The 17,800-nt window shown below is 40.6% G+C and overlaps 1 protein-coding gene across 1 annotated transcript; it reads right to left on the reverse strand.

Moving 5' to 3' along the window:
* Positions 1-241: 241 nt before the first annotated feature.
* ap4e1 (adaptor related protein complex 4 subunit epsilon 1) lies at positions 242-17,680 on the reverse strand. The gene is made up of 21 exons (XM_085282456.1): positions 17,364-17,680; positions 14,960-15,031; positions 14,717-14,840; positions 13,989-14,062; positions 13,783-13,904; positions 13,520-13,679; positions 13,269-13,435; positions 13,111-13,184; positions 12,902-13,024; positions 12,705-12,814; positions 12,471-12,614; positions 10,697-10,805; positions 10,459-10,577; positions 6,146-6,448; positions 5,572-5,683; positions 5,356-5,494; positions 5,006-5,261; positions 3,340-3,891; positions 3,057-3,247; positions 2,825-2,985; positions 242-2,373 (listed from the first exon to the last, which is right to left on the reverse strand). The coding sequence occupies exons 1-21, from the start codon at positions 17,502-17,504 to the stop codon at positions 2,213-2,215; spliced, it is 3,414 nt and encodes a 1,137-aa protein (XP_085138582.1). The 5' UTR covers positions 17,505-17,680; the 3' UTR covers positions 242-2,212.
* Positions 17,681-17,800: the final 120 nt, after the last annotated feature.

Below are 17,800 nucleotides of genomic sequence, written 5' to 3' on the forward strand. Positions count from 1 at the left end.
ATGTTATATAATCAGTGTAGAAATATGCTATAATGCTGTATATACTTCAGCTTCACCATGCAAACAACTTCACATAAAAAAGCTCATTTTAAATATTCATTTTCATTATTGTGCAGAATCAGTAGTTCATATAAATTTTCGTATTATTACTTCCTGTTTCACACCCAATACATGTGTTAATAAGCATAAACTCCATGAGAGCCTCAATTTATTAAATAACCAATGAGTCAAAGTCAAAGGGTCATTTTCACATGTTGAATTTATTCATAAGTTAACTGAATGTAATGACAGGCACTCCAAGAAACAAGGATGTTTTTTTTCCTCTGTACCACAGGCACAAATCAAACATGCCGTACTGGCATTAAAACATAAGGCGTAGGGTTAAAACTGAGTATTAGAGACACTGTTAGCATCACACTGTGCTTCAAACCAGCACACAGGCATAGAAGAAACGCAGAAAGCAAACTTTCCCTTCAGGCTGAATTACTTAAAACAAGCCAAAACATGTCAAAGAAACATACAGGTGTAATCTGGCACAGACCAGTCAAACAGCACATGAAGAACAATGGTTCCCTTTCTTTCAGTGAAATGCATGTAAACATTTTGTAAGAATATAAACGCATAAATATGTTCTTTTAATACTGCAGTCATACAAAAATATAACAACCCTTAACATCCACCTAATGAGAAACATGAGTGCTTAAATAATCAGTCCATACCGTCCAAGACAGACCGCTCACTGTACGTGTCAGAAAGAAAAAAGGGGAAGTTCACGTCAGCCGCGAGCAGGCCAACTGGATATTTTACAAATATTTACAACACTTTAAATTTCATGAATATGCCAAACATGACCGATCAAATGCTTCAATTTCTTATTAACCTCCACGTGGAGTCGTTGTCAGTATCGTCCTGTGCTTTTTCAATAAAGGAGCAAAAGAGCTGCAAATAAAATGAACTAGTGCAAATATACTGTGCGCTCATCCATTCAAGAGACTAAATCAAAATCAGAGGACAAGCTGCTGATTCTTGGAAAATAATCAAACACTGCACTTCTGTTTAGCATCTCATGAGACAAGTCTGTAAAAAGTGAACAAGAGAGCATCTTTCTTCAGTTTTATTTGCATTTCAGCCTGCTGTTATTATGGTGAAAGTCAAAAAAAAATTAAAAGTGTAGCAATTCTGTAAATCCGAGGTTCAGTTGTAAGCAGGAAAAGGTGGTTGGGCTGGTTTTACCATGAGATTTATCGCTAGATCATGATTAGATCAAGTAGAAATAATCTCCATTAAGCGTCTTTAAATATTAAAGCTAGCATGCTTTACATTTACTGGGCATTAGCCATCACAGCTCAATAGGGCTAATATGTTAAAGGTGTAGAATGTATATAGTGGTGCTGCTAATTTTGAAACCGCAACGTTTGCATTTTATCAGCCACCGTGCTGGTCTTTTGGAGAGAGAAGCAATCAATCAGCCTCAAGGGGCCATTTTTGGTTAGTGCTGCATATTTAGCAACCATGCTTGGCTAACGAACTAATAGAAAGTGGCTTAGTGATGACATGATCCTTCAGTTTCTCTGCCGTGGCCGTCATGTAATCCTTCTGATTTGTCTGTGGTTATTCATACACTGAAGTTGCTACACTATCTTTTCTTCAATGCATCTGTTGTAAATGTGAAAGTGGAAGAGGGACAAGTGACTGTGGACTTACTCGCTCCACTGTTATGATTGTTGTAGCCTAGAAAATGTATTTCAGATCACAAAAAATATATATCTTCTCTCTGGTGTACAGGAAAAAGAAACAACTGAGAACTTCATTATTTTACACTTTGAGAATTTTCTGTTATACAAAGCATACCATCAGAATTTAACCAGGAAGAAGGCTTCAATTGTTTAGTGATTATGGAGCTCTTTCACGACTAAAAGGCAATAATGAAACACCCACAGATGATTAAACACCATCATTTGACCCTGAGCTTTTAACCTGCCATGTCTTTCAATGAGTTATAGTTCTGCCAAATAAATAAAACCAAATCTTACTAAATAACTTTGAGTGAAATTCATAAAGACCGCAAAATAAAGATCAAAAGCCACAACAGCAGGTTTCTCCTTTTCTGTTCAGCACTTCAGCTCTGTGTACCTTCCTCTTCAGTGAGGGTCTAGTGGGTTTAGTTCCTCAGTGGTTTCAGTGGTGGTGAGTGGTGCTGCAGCTCTGAGTCTCAGAGGCTCTGTAAAGCTCTCTGGCAGTGGTAGATCAGGCAGTCGGGCAGGTCGGGCACCGGCGACCGCAGCCAGACAGCCAGCCAGCCGGCATTCACCCGGCAATGCATCAGACACGGCAGATCCTGAAGGAGACGGCAAGCTACGATTCCTTCCATGCCTGAGCAGAAAACAATGAAGGTTACTCAGCAAAAAGTATAGGACACATTAATATCTATGTCTCCTTTTCTATATGCAATTTTAAAATCTTCTTCTTCTTCCCCTTTGTAATGCTGTTTATTGGTACCGCCGTGTTATTTAATGATGTTCATGCTGCATACAAGCGAAAGTTAAAGTTGTAAATTTTCTTCATAAACTCCTAAGTACACCTCATTAGAGGCATATTTGACGTATAGTCAAGCTGCATTATCTCATCTTTTTAATTAATGTAGTTTTTTAAAACAGTTATTCCTAATGTTAAGAATAAATAAACAGTAGTTACCACAGATGAGTTGGTGAATATTCTAACACACACATGTTGATGTGAATGCTGCTTTTATATGCATTAAGCATAAAATGATACTCTCAGTTTGAACAGCTTGAATACGAGCAGGAAACAAATGTTCATTCACCTATAACTTCCACAACATGAAGCTGGAGCTTCTTCTTCAGAGCATTCAGAGTGGCTGTGAGAGGTTCTTGGTTGTCATTTATCAACGTCAGATTCTGCTTTGTGTCGTGAGAGAAGGAAAGCCACATCGTCCCATATTCCTCTGTGGACACCACAAAAGGCCTGCAGGAAACTTGGATTAATTTTATGTCACTTAAATGCTGCACTTCAAATACGAGCACTACATATCTCACCTGATGAAGCTGGTTAAAGGGACTTTATATGAAAACTGCAATGACTGAGACGTCCCAGCAGGCAGCTGGTAAGATACCGTCCCGACCACCTCGACGTGAACCGCAGGCCTCTTCACAGTTAGAGAATACTGGCCCACTGCTACACTGTAGCTTGTCACCTCCCCCGCTGGACTATCACATAGGCAGGATACCTAAAAATAAACAATACAACGAAGCAACCTCATTATAAAAGACTAATGGACACCAAACGACTCTATTGATAATTTTCTACTGAATAATTTACCTCAAGTTCTTCAGAGTCGACCTGAAGCAGCATCTGTTGTATGGCAGACTCAGAGGAGTTCATAATAAAAACAACTAATATTAATGAATCTTCCTTCTGCACATGACAGGCTGAGAGATTCAGGCTTTGGTTGGCACACAAGGGAGCGATTTCTGAGTGTGAAAGGCCAGAAAGCTCTGCAGGAAGATAAGAATCCAGACACACTTCTGTTAGTCTGCCTGGGTCGTTATGTGGACCAGGACCAGCAGCTACCACACAGTTATCCCTGCGGAGAGCAGGGTTACATCCCTTTGTGTCAGATTCAGTTAACTCTGCCTCTGCGTGACAGGTGCCATTAGCAGCAGTGAGGCTCTGAGAGAGCTGAGATGTCTGTTCGGCCAGCTCTGAGGCGTTGTTGGAGTCTAGTAGGTTGTTACACAGCAGGTTATCTACAGCACTGGGAGGAGAGATGAGGGAGCTGGATATTTGCTCGTTTGCGATAAAGGACGAGCCCAGACCTTGACCTTTGGCTTTTCTTCGGAATCGCTGTGGCATCGGCTCAGATTTTCCCATCTGTTAGAAGCAAAAACACATATATGTAGGAAAAATGTTCAGAATCAGCAATGCAAATAGCTGCACAAATAGCTCCACGTTAAGCACTTTCACTTATAGCAGGGGTTTTAAATGAGAATTGGCCCTGCAAGGTCTCCAATGGACTTTGAAACGTGTTCAAGACATACCTATGCAAGTTTAAATGAAAGTTTAAATGAAAGAACTACTAGAACTTTTTATGCATTTATCATGTAATTTCAAAGATCTGGCCCACTTAAGATCAAAGTGCGCTGCATGTGGTCTATGATGTAAAATGAGTTTGACATCCTTAAATTAATAGCATTAGTAGATCCTACCACCCGAGAAAATGTTCAGCCAATCATTGAATATGTTCTAAAAAGCAACACCTTTTGTCTCATCTTAGACTCACCGAGTAGCTAAATGGGCCTCACAAAAATGTAAGAAATGTTTGGTTCATCATCATTAATTTTGATAATAAAAACAGACGAGTGTTCATCCGGTCCTCTTTGTTGCCCTCTATGTTGAAATTGCCAAAAATGTAAAAATAGATTAACACATATTTTATTCAGGGCTACCTTCAGGGATGAAGTGCGATCATAAAGTTCCACAACTCTGGCCATAAATATCAAAAACCGTCACTGATTTAAATGCTCCTTAAAGATCATCTCCTTTGGCAACACTCCAATGTTTTCAGTGTGGCTGCTATTTTTGAATCAGAGGAACTCCTGTTCTACCCCACTGCCCTTGTGGGTGATGCATGCTTTATCTCCTCCTCATTTCAAAATGATGACCCTTCAAAAGAATGAATGAATTAAAGGCAGGCAAATCTGGTGAGTTGGGTGATAAGCACAGACTGAGTTGTCGAGGCCAAAAAAAAATATTCATTTTAATTGTATGTTAAATGTGCTGTCAGTAGGCACATTATGACATGTACAAGTGATGAGCTTGTTTACAGCATAACTGACTCCGGTGACAGTTTAAACTCTGACCTGATGCCCTAAAACTCCTGTGGCTTAAGTGTTTTCGGTGATCCTCCACATAAAAATCAGAACAGTCTGAACCATAAGCTGATGCTTGCTCTTTGCACATATGGTATATGGACTGATAACCTCACCAGAGACACAGAGCTTTGGGAAGCCAGGCCAACAAACAGCGAAGAAGCCAGCTGCTGTTTCTCTTGTTCAGGCTCTGGGGTCGGTGTCTGAGTTGGAGTTTGGCTGTGCAAACTGTCGCCTTCGCCCTGCCGGCCGGGAGACTGAATGGGACTGGGAACCTCAACCTGTGCAGCTTCCTCTACAGGTTCTCTCTGGGCCAGATAGCCCTCCCTTCCCCACACCCTCTTTATGCCATCCAGCTTCAAAGCTGAAGAGCTGAAACACAAACAGCAAGTCTTCAGTGTGAATTCAACACTAAAACTAGGAACTTGATTACACCAACAAATGCATGCATGTGGTGTCCACATACCCTCCTTTGTGTGAGAGGTCAGCGCTATCCCCTGACAGACCCGAGCTCATGGACAACAGTGTAGGAGACTGTCTGTCAGTGATGCTGCAGGAGGACATGCTGATAGGCAGAGAAAGGCCATAGGGCTCCAGGCTCAAGGCTGAGATAGACAACAAAGTCAGAACAAATCCAAACAAGATGCCGAATGTGCTGCCAAGATATTTATCTACATTTTACCTTTTGACTGATCTAATTCCTCCTGCCGTTGGTGGGGAGGTTTGTATGGAGCAGCGCCGGCAGCCAACGCCTCTGACACAAATCTGTCAAGAAATGACAGCGAGGAATCCACCTAAAAACAATCAAACAGTCACGCAAAATTGCCGCAGGACTGAAGACGTTGCGCCTGAGTGCTCTGTGTGCTTTGCTCAGCTACACAAAAACATATAATTACTAATTTATGTGTTTAAAATAAAATTCTTGGCCAAAAGAAGAGAGATTGGTTTTCTTGCTCTCTAAATGAATGAAAGTGAGTCCGATACTGAATGAAGTTCTCTGGAGAGCTCCGCCCTTCAGACTTCTCCAGACATGTTACAGGTTTGATTACTCATAAAATGAATAATGTGATTACGGTAAAGGCTGTCATCAATCTAATCAATTTTGCACCCTGAGGGGTGTTTCCATAAAGTGTTTGCAGGTTTTCACAACCGTCAACTAACCTGCTTTTACTGTGAAAAGAGCTACAGAGTTAATATTTAAATGTTATTAATGTGGCCGGGTTCTCTGCTCACTGCAAACAAGTTAAACACGTTACCTCCAGAGTCTCTGGTTTGGCACCTCGTGGCAACACCCTGGCTCTTAGTTCAGGGTCTTGGCTGAGGTACTGCAACTCATGCGCCCTTTGTCTCAGCACTGTATCCAAGGAGCTGCTGTATGTCTCAGAAACCTCCTGAGTTACAGAAGCATCAGCACCACCTTTGCAGAGTTTGGTCATGGCCATGAGGACCCAGCTCTTGGTTTCACTGCTGCTGTTTTTCATGTCCAAAAGTTTGGCTAGCAGGCTCAGGACTTCAGCAGGTTCAAGATCCTCCCTCAAATGAGAGTATTCCCCAAGCACCTGGGAATTACAGAGAGTAAGTAAAGGTTTAGCATATGTAGCCCTGGCTGTATAAGTAGCTCATTATTTAAATTTGTTCATTAATATTGATAGTTAATTGCAAATGTTTAATGTGTTCAAGAATGTATACAAATGCCTGCAAAGTATGTGATGTGTGTCAGTTAAATGCACAACCTTTTTATTTGTATTTTGAGGTTTATGTCATTATTTTTGATATGGTATTGATATGTACTACAGCTCCAGTGAACCCTGAAGTAGTCTCAGGTAGAGGGGTGGGAGTAAGTGGGGAGCCGTGTGCACTCTGCAGGAAGCGAGAGAGACGAGAGCTGAACAGTGTCGAGTGAACGCAGAGTTCATAGAAGGGCGACACGCATTTTCGGGTTGACGGATAGTTAACTGGAGTCGAGAACTGTTGTACCCTACTGTGAGGTAAATGTGAATTTTGTCTGACACTTGAACCCAATGTTATTGTGTAAAACAGGCTAACTGCTAACCGCGACTAGCCGCTAGCGTAGCCTAGCATATTCGCTAAGCTCTTGTTCTGCTCTGTTTTTATTTATTAAGCTAATGCTAAGATTGAATGTTAACGCGTGTGAACTGGCATTTAGCGGGGTTGTGTGATTCAGTAGGAGGAGACGGACGTCTTGCTGGCGTGTCAGAGAGGCCCCTTCTGCTGGTGTGCTGAAGTTATGTGTTCACGTGGGAGCACGTGGAAAGGACGACTGTGAGTGCTGCTGCCATGGCCTGCTGGTAGCCGTGACCCAGTTTCCCCGCTATCCCCTTGAACTGCCTGGAGGTGTGAGTACTGTTGTTTGCACGTGCTTTTATTTTTACTGCTTGGCAACAAGTGAAGCGACCATATTGTTTTAGGTCCCAACGCACCCGAGCCACGACTCAGGCCTGCAACGAGGGGTTTGCTAGCAGAAAGACTGTAGCACTTGAGGTGTGTGTGTGTGTTTGGTGAGAGCGCGTGAGGGCCCACAATATTATTTGATTATTTTGTTTCTGTTGAGGTAGATACCTTACCATTGTTTAACAAACTTTATTGATTTTACTTATTTCCTTTGTGTTGTTAATTCAGCATTCACTAAAGTGGAGTTAACTTTATAATTGACCTGCTTGTGTGTGATTTATTTCCATATAGTGTAGTTTTATTGCATATTTAATACCATAAGCATTAAAAAGGGAGTATCAATAGGAAAGTAACAACAGGAACCCAGGGCCCCTCTCAATAGAACGTGGGATGGGTGTTACACATAAATATTAATGAAGTTCTGTAGAACGCTTTTAGTTGCAACAAAGGAAAGCTGTAAACTTGTTGTTGTCTCTCTCTTTTAAACTAGTGTCACCTTCTGTAGTGATACCCAAAGCAAGTAGTTTCTCCACCTATTTCTAAAGAACAGTTCCTGGTTATGATCCTGTTTTCATACAGCACTGTGCAAAAGTCTTGAGCCAGCACTCATTTTTTTATATTTTGCTTCCAAGGAGCAACTCTTTTAAAATGGTCTTGAGGAATACTTCTTCAGGCTTTGTGAAGGTTTTCTAAAGTTTTTCTTTGGATATTGGCTGCTTTGTCCCCAATTTCAGTCCAATCTCAGTCCTGAGCCACTTAATATGGACATATGAATTATTCAAGCACTTAATTCAAGGGACGAACTAGTGTTTTACCTACACATACAATAGACAATTTTGCAAAGAACCAGTATCAATCTGTATCTTTAAGTATTTTGTTAGTGGTCACAGTGGAAGGGTGGTTATTAAGCCATTCTTAAGGAAGGGAAACTGCTACCCCTTTTTACAGGTGTGGTGTGATCAGGAGAGAGGAATAATAGTGGGTGTCTAGGCCACCTGTTTAATACACTGGAGGCTGGTTTAGTGTTGCGGTTCAACTAGTTTGGTTATTTTTTGAGTCCTTTTAAAAATGTAATTCTTTATAAATTCAGTAGTCAAAAGATCAAAGTTACCACATAATCCACTTTAATGTGAGGCAACATTTGTGCTCCTTCATTAGCTGATCTCTTTGGGTTTCCCGACTCTTGGGTCAGGAAAAAGCAAACACATCTGCACTTGTTCTTGTTGGTTACTGCCTCTATATTTCAAGCTAACACATATTAACCTGGCTGTGTTGTTTTTTGTTTTTGTTTTTTGTCACAGGCTTCAGTTCCTGTGAGCTGACTAACATGTTCTCGACCAGACTCAGATATGACTAAGCGTTCAGCTTCTGGATCCTGAAACCTGTGCAGAATTTGTACATTCATATTTTTTCACAGCACTGATTTTATTTTTCGGAACATTAATTTACAAACCGGATTGCAAAAAAGTTGGGACACTAAACAAATTGTGAATAAAAACTGAATGCAATGATGTGGAGATGGCAAATGGCAATATTTTATTCAGAATAGAACGTAGATGACAGATGAAAAGTTTAATCCGAGAAAATGTATCATTTCAAAGGAAAAATATGTTGATTCAAAATTACACTGTGTCAACAAATCCCAAAAAAGTTGGGACAAGTAGCAATAAGTAAAAAGTAAATTTGAGCATAACGAAGAGGTGGAAGACCAATTAACACCAATTAGGTTAATTGGCATGATTGGGTATAAAAAGAGCTTCTCAGAGTGGCAGTGTCTCTCAGAAGCCAAGATGGGTAGAGGATCACCAATTCCCACAATGTTGTGCAGAAAGATAGTGGAGCAATATCAGAAAGGTGTTACCCAGCGAAAAATTGCAAAGACTTTGCAGTTATCATCATCAACTGTGCATAACATCATCCGGAACAATCTCTGTGCGTAAGGGTCAAGGGCATAAACCCATACTGGATGCCCGTGATCTCCGGGCCCTTAAACGACACTGCACCACAAACAGGAATGCTACTGTAAAGGAAATCACAGAATGGGCTCAGGAATGCTTCCAGAAACCATTGTCAGTGAACACAAGCCATCCGCCGTTGCCAGATGAAATGCTACAGTGCAAAGAAGAAGCCATTTCTAAGCAAGATCCACAAGCTCAGGCGTTTTCACTGGGCCAGGAATCATTTAAAATGGAGTGTGGCAAAATGGAAGACTGTTCTGTGGTCAGACGAGTCACGATTCGAAGTTCTTTTTGGAAATGTGGGACGCCATGTCATCCGGACCAGAGGACAAGGACAACCCAAGTTGTTATCAATGCTCAGTTCAGAAGCCTGCATCTTTGATGGTATGGGGTTGCATGAGTACGTGTGGCATGGGCAGCTTGCATGTCTGGAAAGGCACCATCAATGCAGAAAAATATATTCAGATTCTAGAACAACATATGCTCCCATCCAGACGTCATCTCTTTCAGGGAAGACCCTGTATTTTTCAAGAAGGTTATGCCAGACCACATTCTGCATCAATCACAACATCATGGCTGCGTAGGAGAAGGATCCAGGTACTGAAATGGCACGTCTGCAGTCCAGATCTTTCACCTATAGAGAATATTTGGCGCATCATAAAGAGGAAGGTGCGACAAAGAAGGCCCAAGACGATTGAACAGTTAGAGGCCTGTATTAGACAAGAATGGGAGAGCATTCCTATTTCTAAACTTGAGAAACTGGTCTCCTCGGTCCCCAGACGTCTGTTGAGTGTTGTAAGAAGAAGGGGAGATGCCACACAGTGGTGAAAATGGCCTTGTCCCAACTTTTTTGGGATTTGTTGAAACCATGACATTTTGAATCACCATATTTTTTCCCTTAAAATGATACATTTTCTCAGTTTCAACATTTGTTCCGTGATTTATGTTCTATTCTGAATAAAATATTGACATTTGCCATCTCCACATCGTTGCATTCAGTTTTTATTCACAATTTGTTTAGTGTCCCAACTTTTTTGGAATCCGCTTTGTAAAATAATTTTGTATTTCAAGCACTTTAATATTTAACTGTATGACGTAAACCGAGCAGTAACTGCATGTACTGTTCTTTTGCTTCTCGCTCTTATTACATAATAATATAAAAGTCTATTAATGATCCACATTGTGAGAGCATCACTCACCCAGCTGATGACTTGGAGGAAGCGCTGTGGCAGTTTGCCAGGCTCTCCCCGCAGCAGAGGAATGTACGAATTCACAGCAAAAAGCCTCAACTTCCTGTCTTCCTCCACACTGTCAAAGCCTGCGTATTTAGAGAGAAATTCATCATCCATCGCTCACAATTAAAATTTCAATCAATCAGCATCATATCAGTGAGCAAGAAAATCACAGCAGAATCATTTGAACGTGTGGGTTTCTCACCCTCAGACAGCAGTTTGAGAAAACTGTTAGGGATGTCAGGCTGCATCATGTCTCCACCAAGAGAAAACACAGTGTTCATCGTTTCTATGAACCATTCGTTATCTGGTGCATATGTACAGTGGTTTATAGGAAAATACAAGAAATTTAACAAACAAAGTATAAAAGATACACTTTGGGCAACAGGTTGAGGTAAACCCCAGACAGGTTGAAAATCTATCAAGGAGAAAATTGCAGTGAATTTGTACTAACTCAGCATCATAAATAACATATTTAAAAATATTTTGTTAATTTCTGTTTACTTTCTGTCACGTGATCTCAACCTCCAATTGTTGATAGTTATGATGTTTTAGCGCAATATTAACTCAAAAAAGTATCAAGGGTTTCCAATAAAAAGAAACTTGAATGTTAATGTTTTCTCTAAATTCATCATATTATTGCTAGGAAGTATAAATTTACATCAGGATTTTTCAAAACCTTTTTTGTGCAGTTTCATCATGCATTCACTGTGGGTGAAGAACACTGAGTCCCCACCACATGTCCATTTGTGAAATGTCCTAGCTACTAAATATTCTACAGTGAATTGTTAGAGGTTTTATCACAAAGGGAAGTGATTGGGATCATGAGAAATTCAGCCACAAAGTTGTACACCTCGTAAAATCCACAAAGCAGGGTCAGCGGATGCTGAGGCACATAGTGCACGGAGGTCACCGACTTTCTGCAGGCTCAATCACTACGACCTGATGGAGGAGTCTGGGTTTAACGGTTGGATCATGGGCCCATAGTTCCAGTGAAAGTAAATGGTTCTTATTTATTTATTTTTTCAACTCTAAGTGTGCATTCAACATGCTTTACACAACTTGCCTCATTCACACAAGCTCTCTTTCTCTCTAACATTCACACACACTCATACTTACAGATTCATTAATTATAATACATTGTTATCATAGTTGGCATGCGGACTGGAGCAGACGGGGGATCAAACCACCACCAATTAGTGCTCTACCACCTGAACTACAGTCTCATGCTTTAGCATACCAGGACATTTTAGACAATTTGACTCTCCCAACCTTCTGTGAACAATTTGGCCATGGCAACTCCTTCCAACATGACTGCATACCAGTGCAGTGTGTGAATGTGTGTGTGAATGGGTGGATGACTGGATATGTAAAGCGCTTTGGGGTCCTTAGGGACTAGTAAAGCGCTATATAAATACAGGCCATTTACCATTTACCATTTTGCACAAAGTAAGGTCCATAAAGACATGGATGACTGGAAGAACGTGACTGGCCTGCACAGAGTGCTGACTACAATCCAACAGAACGCCTTTAGGACGAATTGGAGGGGAGACTGCGAGCCAGGCCTCTGTCAATGTCTGACTTCACAAATGCAATTCTGGAAGAGTGGTTAAAAATTCCCATAAACAAGTTGTTACAACTGCAAAGGGTGAACTGACATCACATTATTTCCTATGGATTAAACATGGGAAGTCACTGAAGCTCATATGCCCGTGAAGGAAGGTGACCAAATACTACTTGTGGCTAAAGGGTCGTTCTCCCATCTCTTCTTTACTTTTTAAAGTTTGATTTATGTGAAATCTAACCAGAAAAGCTGAAATGACAGCCTGTTGTGACTCAGCACAACAACATAAGTTTACAAAGAGTTACTTTGAATATGAGTTTCTATGACTGTGATTTCTTAGCCGCAGCATTTTACAGCTCCAGAGGGCCTCAGGAGTGATAATGAATGAACATTTAAGAAGATTACACTTTAAAGGATATTTTTCCGCCAGTTCTGCCACCTTCCCCACCAGGTCAATGGTAGTGTGATCATCTTCACTGATACACAGAAACTCCAGCATCTTCTCAACAATGACTGTAACATTCTGGCCATTAGTGATGCGAAAGAGCAACTCCAGCGTCTACAAGACAAAAAAAAAGAAGCCTGGTAATGCTAAAAACCTGCAACCTTACAACCTCACACGTTCAGACTACATCACTGTGAGCCTCACCTCACGCTTAATAATGAGGTCAGGGTGATCAAGACACTCTATGATGGTCATCTGATGCTGCAAGGCCAGTTTAGGATCCTGCTGGACAACGTAGGTGAGGGCCTTCAGGCCTGCAGTATCATAGAGAAAGTGTTTTTGTTAGATTTTCAACAAAGAGACATTATTTATGTACAGTCGTGTTTCTCTTTGTCTCTTACCTAGATATTTTAGATTTATCTTGGGGGACAAAACAAAGTTTCCAATGCACTTTGCAGCTTTTTCCAAAAGGTTGGACTTTGGATGAATTGTGTAAATACATTTTACACACTCGTATAAAATAGCTGGAAATAAAGAGAAACGTATATAAGTGGCTGACAGAAGAACTTAAATGGTTACAAAAAGCATACTGATTAGAAATGCTGCATACCATAAGTGATGTTATGGTTCATCTCTGCTCTTTGTAAAGACTCATCAAGGACTTCATACATGACCTCACTTGTACTATGAAGAGAGAGAACATGCACAAAATCAGTGAAGAATCGGGTGATTTTAGTGAGATGTGAAGATGGGACAAATAATATCTACCTCTGATCATTTTTTCCAAGTAAGGAGAGTATTCTGAGCAGCTGAATTTGAAGCCATGGAGCAGGAACAGTGTGATAATTAAAATCCATGGGCAGCTTTCCTCCCACCACCTGCTTCAATATGGTGACAAAACTTGGCGTCAGGTCCTTGTAAGCTTCTGGGTTCTCCTGTATTAAAGCAAAAAATAAATAAATACATACATATGTACATTTCAACAGAGTACTGCAAATTATGAGGAAACCAGTAACTACCTGGATCATCTGCAGGTAGATGTGTAGTGAGGCTGTCATCACACCAGGATCTTTGTCACAAAGAGCTTTGCGAAACTTGTTGTGGATGTGCTGAACTTGATTTGGTGCTATTAGGTAGAACTTGTACAGCGCCAGGACTGCTTTCCTTCTAATGATTTCTCTGAAAGTTTGTTCCGACAAAAACGTATTAATAAAAATATTCAAGCTCAACGGCACAAAGAAATATTCAACCATGCATGCAGGTGATGAGCAGCGTTCATTACTTTGGGTGATTTAGTTTTTCCTCCACTAGAGGAAGGATTGCAGGGATCATATCTTTGGGGAACATCTGGCTGACAACAGTCAGAGCCATGCACACTTCAATAAGATTTGTACTCTGAAGATCCTGTGAACACAAAACACGACAATCAAATATCCTAAATTCCCTTTTGGGCATCGTATGATGAATGTTGTGTAAGCCCACGCCCACCTTTAACACAGTGTTTACCAGGAGGAGCAGAAGCTCGTGACTTTCATTCAGAAATAAGGACACAGCGAGGTAACCTGAAAAACCACAAATAAACATATTTGTGACCAAAGCAGTCTAGCTTTTTCATATTTAACACTGATGTTGTAAATAAATCCATATTCTGCAACACTCTCAACACTGAAGCTTTTAAAGTACCACCTTGTGTCTTTTTGTTGTATAAATCTTTATTGTTAAATCCTCAAAAATGACAGTATTATCCTTTAAATTAAGAAAAGAGGAGGGAGTAAGGCCACGTAAGGACGCGCACTGGAACATAAATGTAAAATGATTCATGAGACCAGGTGCGGTGGGGTTTTTTATTCCTTCATGGTATTCTTTTACATGTCGTTTTGTGTGCCAAGGATTTAGAGGAAGATCAGCAGCTTTCAACAACCAGCTGGAGCCCACCTCCTATCGGTACATTCTGTTCAGCTGACTCTCTCGTCTCATCAACACCCTTCTCTTCTTCCCAAGTAATCAAACATGAGTTATGAAACTAGACATATGTCAGAATTTGCCACAAAGGACGAAGCTTTTATTGTTCCATGCAATATTCTCCTCGTTGTCCTAACAAGTTTATGCAACCTGCCTCATCATCAGCTGCTCCTCCTGGCCTTGTGTGTAGATCATAAGAACAAATGGGCCCTGACACACGAGACTCTGAGGAATGAGTTATTTATTAAACCTACCGACTCTCTTTTCCAGAACAGTGCCTTGCTGAGCCAGTTTAATGGCATGAATATAGCTGAAGGAAGCCTCGTAGCCCAACATTTCACAGTAGATCGATCGCACCATGAGCTCCTTCATCTGCCTCTGAATCAGATTATGACAAAAGGAAGAAGTAAACACATTGGTAACTTCGTGTCTCGGTGGAATTTTAATGTATATGATTTCTTGTGCAAGACAGCAGAGAAAAACCAGGAAAGATTTACCATGGTGGTGTTGGGAGAGGACACTTGTTCTTTGATCGCCAAAAGCTCATGCTGAATAAGTTTTTCTTCCTCCTATAGAACAGGAGACAATGGGAAGTAAGATGAAATACATTGGTGGTTTACCGAGTCATGCTTATTTCAAGGTAATGAGAAGTTTACAGCGAGCCAGTGATGCAAAGAAACACAAGTTTAAATGTATTTCAGACTGTGAGACGTCAAGGTTTATTCCTATAGAGTATTCCTACTGAACATGAGAAGTATTTGAATTATGTCATAATGTTTTCGGCCTTGGCGATACCTTATAGAGCAGGGGTCTAAACTTAAATGAGCGTGGGCCACTGTTGGCACTGTCATCTCACTGGGGGCCACTTCAGTGTTCATGTAGTACAAAATCCCCCACAAAAAATAGAAAACACCCACAAATATTTCCAAAAATGTAGTGCGGGGGTTTTTTTTGCAAATAAACAAATTGGTACTCTCTTTCCTGCCAGACACGTGGCAACACTTCTGCTAGAATTTTCCTACTAATTTCCTACTAAAATCCTAAGAAGCTCTATTTTCTCAAAAGCTTGATTTTATGAGTAATTCACTTTGAAACAAGGGGAAATACTGGCATCAGTGGGCGAAACAGATGGCACTGTACTGTTAGAGACTTAAGAGTCTTCTGAATATTTCTTCACAGTCAAATGAATTGATAGGACTTTGAAGATATGCAATAATGGGGTGGTGGTCATTGTTACTCATGTAATCAACCCTTCAAGTAGGACGGAAACTCTTTTGGGATATTAAGATATCTTCTTAATTCAGAAAAATGGGGAAATGTTTGCTTGGAATTTCCAAGATGGTGTGAAAAGTTAATTTTGGCTGCTCCCTTTTCATAAGGAGTCTCCACAGCAAGTAGTTTTGCATGCTTAATTTGGCAGAGGTTTTACGGTGGATACTCTTCCTGAAACAACCTCAAAGGGGATTTGTATCTGTGCTCGGAAATGAACCAGCAAGCTTTTGCTTGCCAAAAGGTAACTGGAATATACAGACACACCATTTAACACCAAAGAAATGCAGTAAGAATTTCAGGTATGCAGGTTTAACAATACAAGGTTTATACAAACTGGCCACTTTATTAGTTACACCTAGCTCATACTAGTGACTAGTCACTCTCTTAATTCATGATGTGAAACTCCGATCCTACAAATACCAAAGGTGTTCTTTTGGACTAACATCTGTTGACTGTGGAGGTCATTTGAGTACAGTGACTCATTGTCATGTTCAAGAAACCGGTTTGAGATGATTTGAGTTTTGTGACATGGCGTGTTATTCAGGTTATGGAGTTTAATTGATGCTCAGTTTGCACTGGGGTGCCCAACATGTGCCAAGAAAATATCTCTCACACCATTACACCAGCAGCAGCAGCCTGAACCACTGACACAAAGTAGGATGGCTCCAAGATGTTTATGCCAAGTTCAGACCCAACCATCCAAATGTTCCAATAGAAAATGTGAAACTAGGCAATATTTTTCTAATCTTTTATTGTCCAATATTTGGTGACGCCATCCAAATTGTAGCCTCAGTTTCCTGTTCTTTTTTCCCCCTTTTATTAATCAGTTCCTCCAGTCAGTTTCCTGTTCTTAGCTGACAGGAGTGGCACCTGCTATGGTCTTCTGCAGCTATAGCACATCTGCTTCACAGTTAAGTGTGTTGTGCATTCAGAATTTAAACATTCAGGCTTGCTCTTCTGTGTTTTCTCTTTTTTGGGCAATGTTCTCTATAAACTCTAGAGAAAATCCAAGCAGAGGAGCAATCTGACAGACTGAAATACTCAGACCAGCCTGTCTGACACTAAGAACCATGCCATGATCACCTAAATCACGGATGGTCAAGTTTGAACTTCAGCGGGTTCGCATGTCTAAATGCATGGAACTGCTGCAACGAAATTAGAGATTTGTGTTAAAAAGCAGTTGAACAGGTGTGCCTTATAAAGTGGCAAGTGAGTGAATACTGCTGACTACTTGTCCTGTATGCATTGAGTGCTTTCTGCCACAGAGACTAGACGTGATAAATACCAGGATCCTGTCCAAAAAACATTTACCAAAACCTCGGAAATCCCAGAAGACGAACTTCTCCAATTTGTCTGAGTTTACGAAAATGAACATGAACGCACCAGTGAGGATAAATGCGTGAAGTAGCACTGCTATAATTTGTTCTGCCACATGATATTAACATGGCAAAAACAACACAACGCCTGTAAACCAGCCTCTAACTTAGTACAGTAATGTAAGGCATCCAGTAAGTAGGTTAAACGTAAAGACATGCCTATAATGAGTTAGCACAGGCAGCTTAGCTTAGCAACCTTAGACGGTATCGTCAACTTATCTTGTTTTTAGTTCATTTCAAAGGGCAAACTCACATGTTTAGACGTTAGCTCAGTGATTCCTCTGATGAGGTTTCCTAGCTTTGAAGTAGAGGACAGTTTTGCAGACCCAGGGTGAGAGTCTAAAGAGAGGAGGCTCGGCAGAGCTGTCAGCGTCTTCTCCACAACATCGCTCATTTTGGCAGCTAAAAGCGGGCTAAGCAGCTGGCTTCTCTCTTATAAAACACACTTATTAAATCGCTAAACATCACAATAAGAGTCTCTTACATACACACATTAAATGTTACTAGTTAAACATTTAAAACGACTACAAGAGTTACAACACTGGCTCTTCTGTCGGCCATTGTTTTGAATCGGCAAGGCTTTTTGATGATGTCACTTCCGCTTGATTTGAAATTTTATTGGAAACCCTCAACAGTAACAGTGGGCCCTCACTCTGCTGAGATAATAATAATAATAATAATAATAATAAT

Source organism: Mchenga conophoros, linkage group LG7 (assembly GCF_057382185.1).
Source record: "Mchenga conophoros isolate Kocher_MC1m ecotype Shallow Benthic linkage group LG7, M_conophoros_male_GT1.1, whole genome shotgun sequence".
NCBI classification, from domain to species: Eukaryota; Metazoa; Chordata; class Actinopteri; order Cichliformes; family Cichlidae; genus Mchenga; species Mchenga conophoros.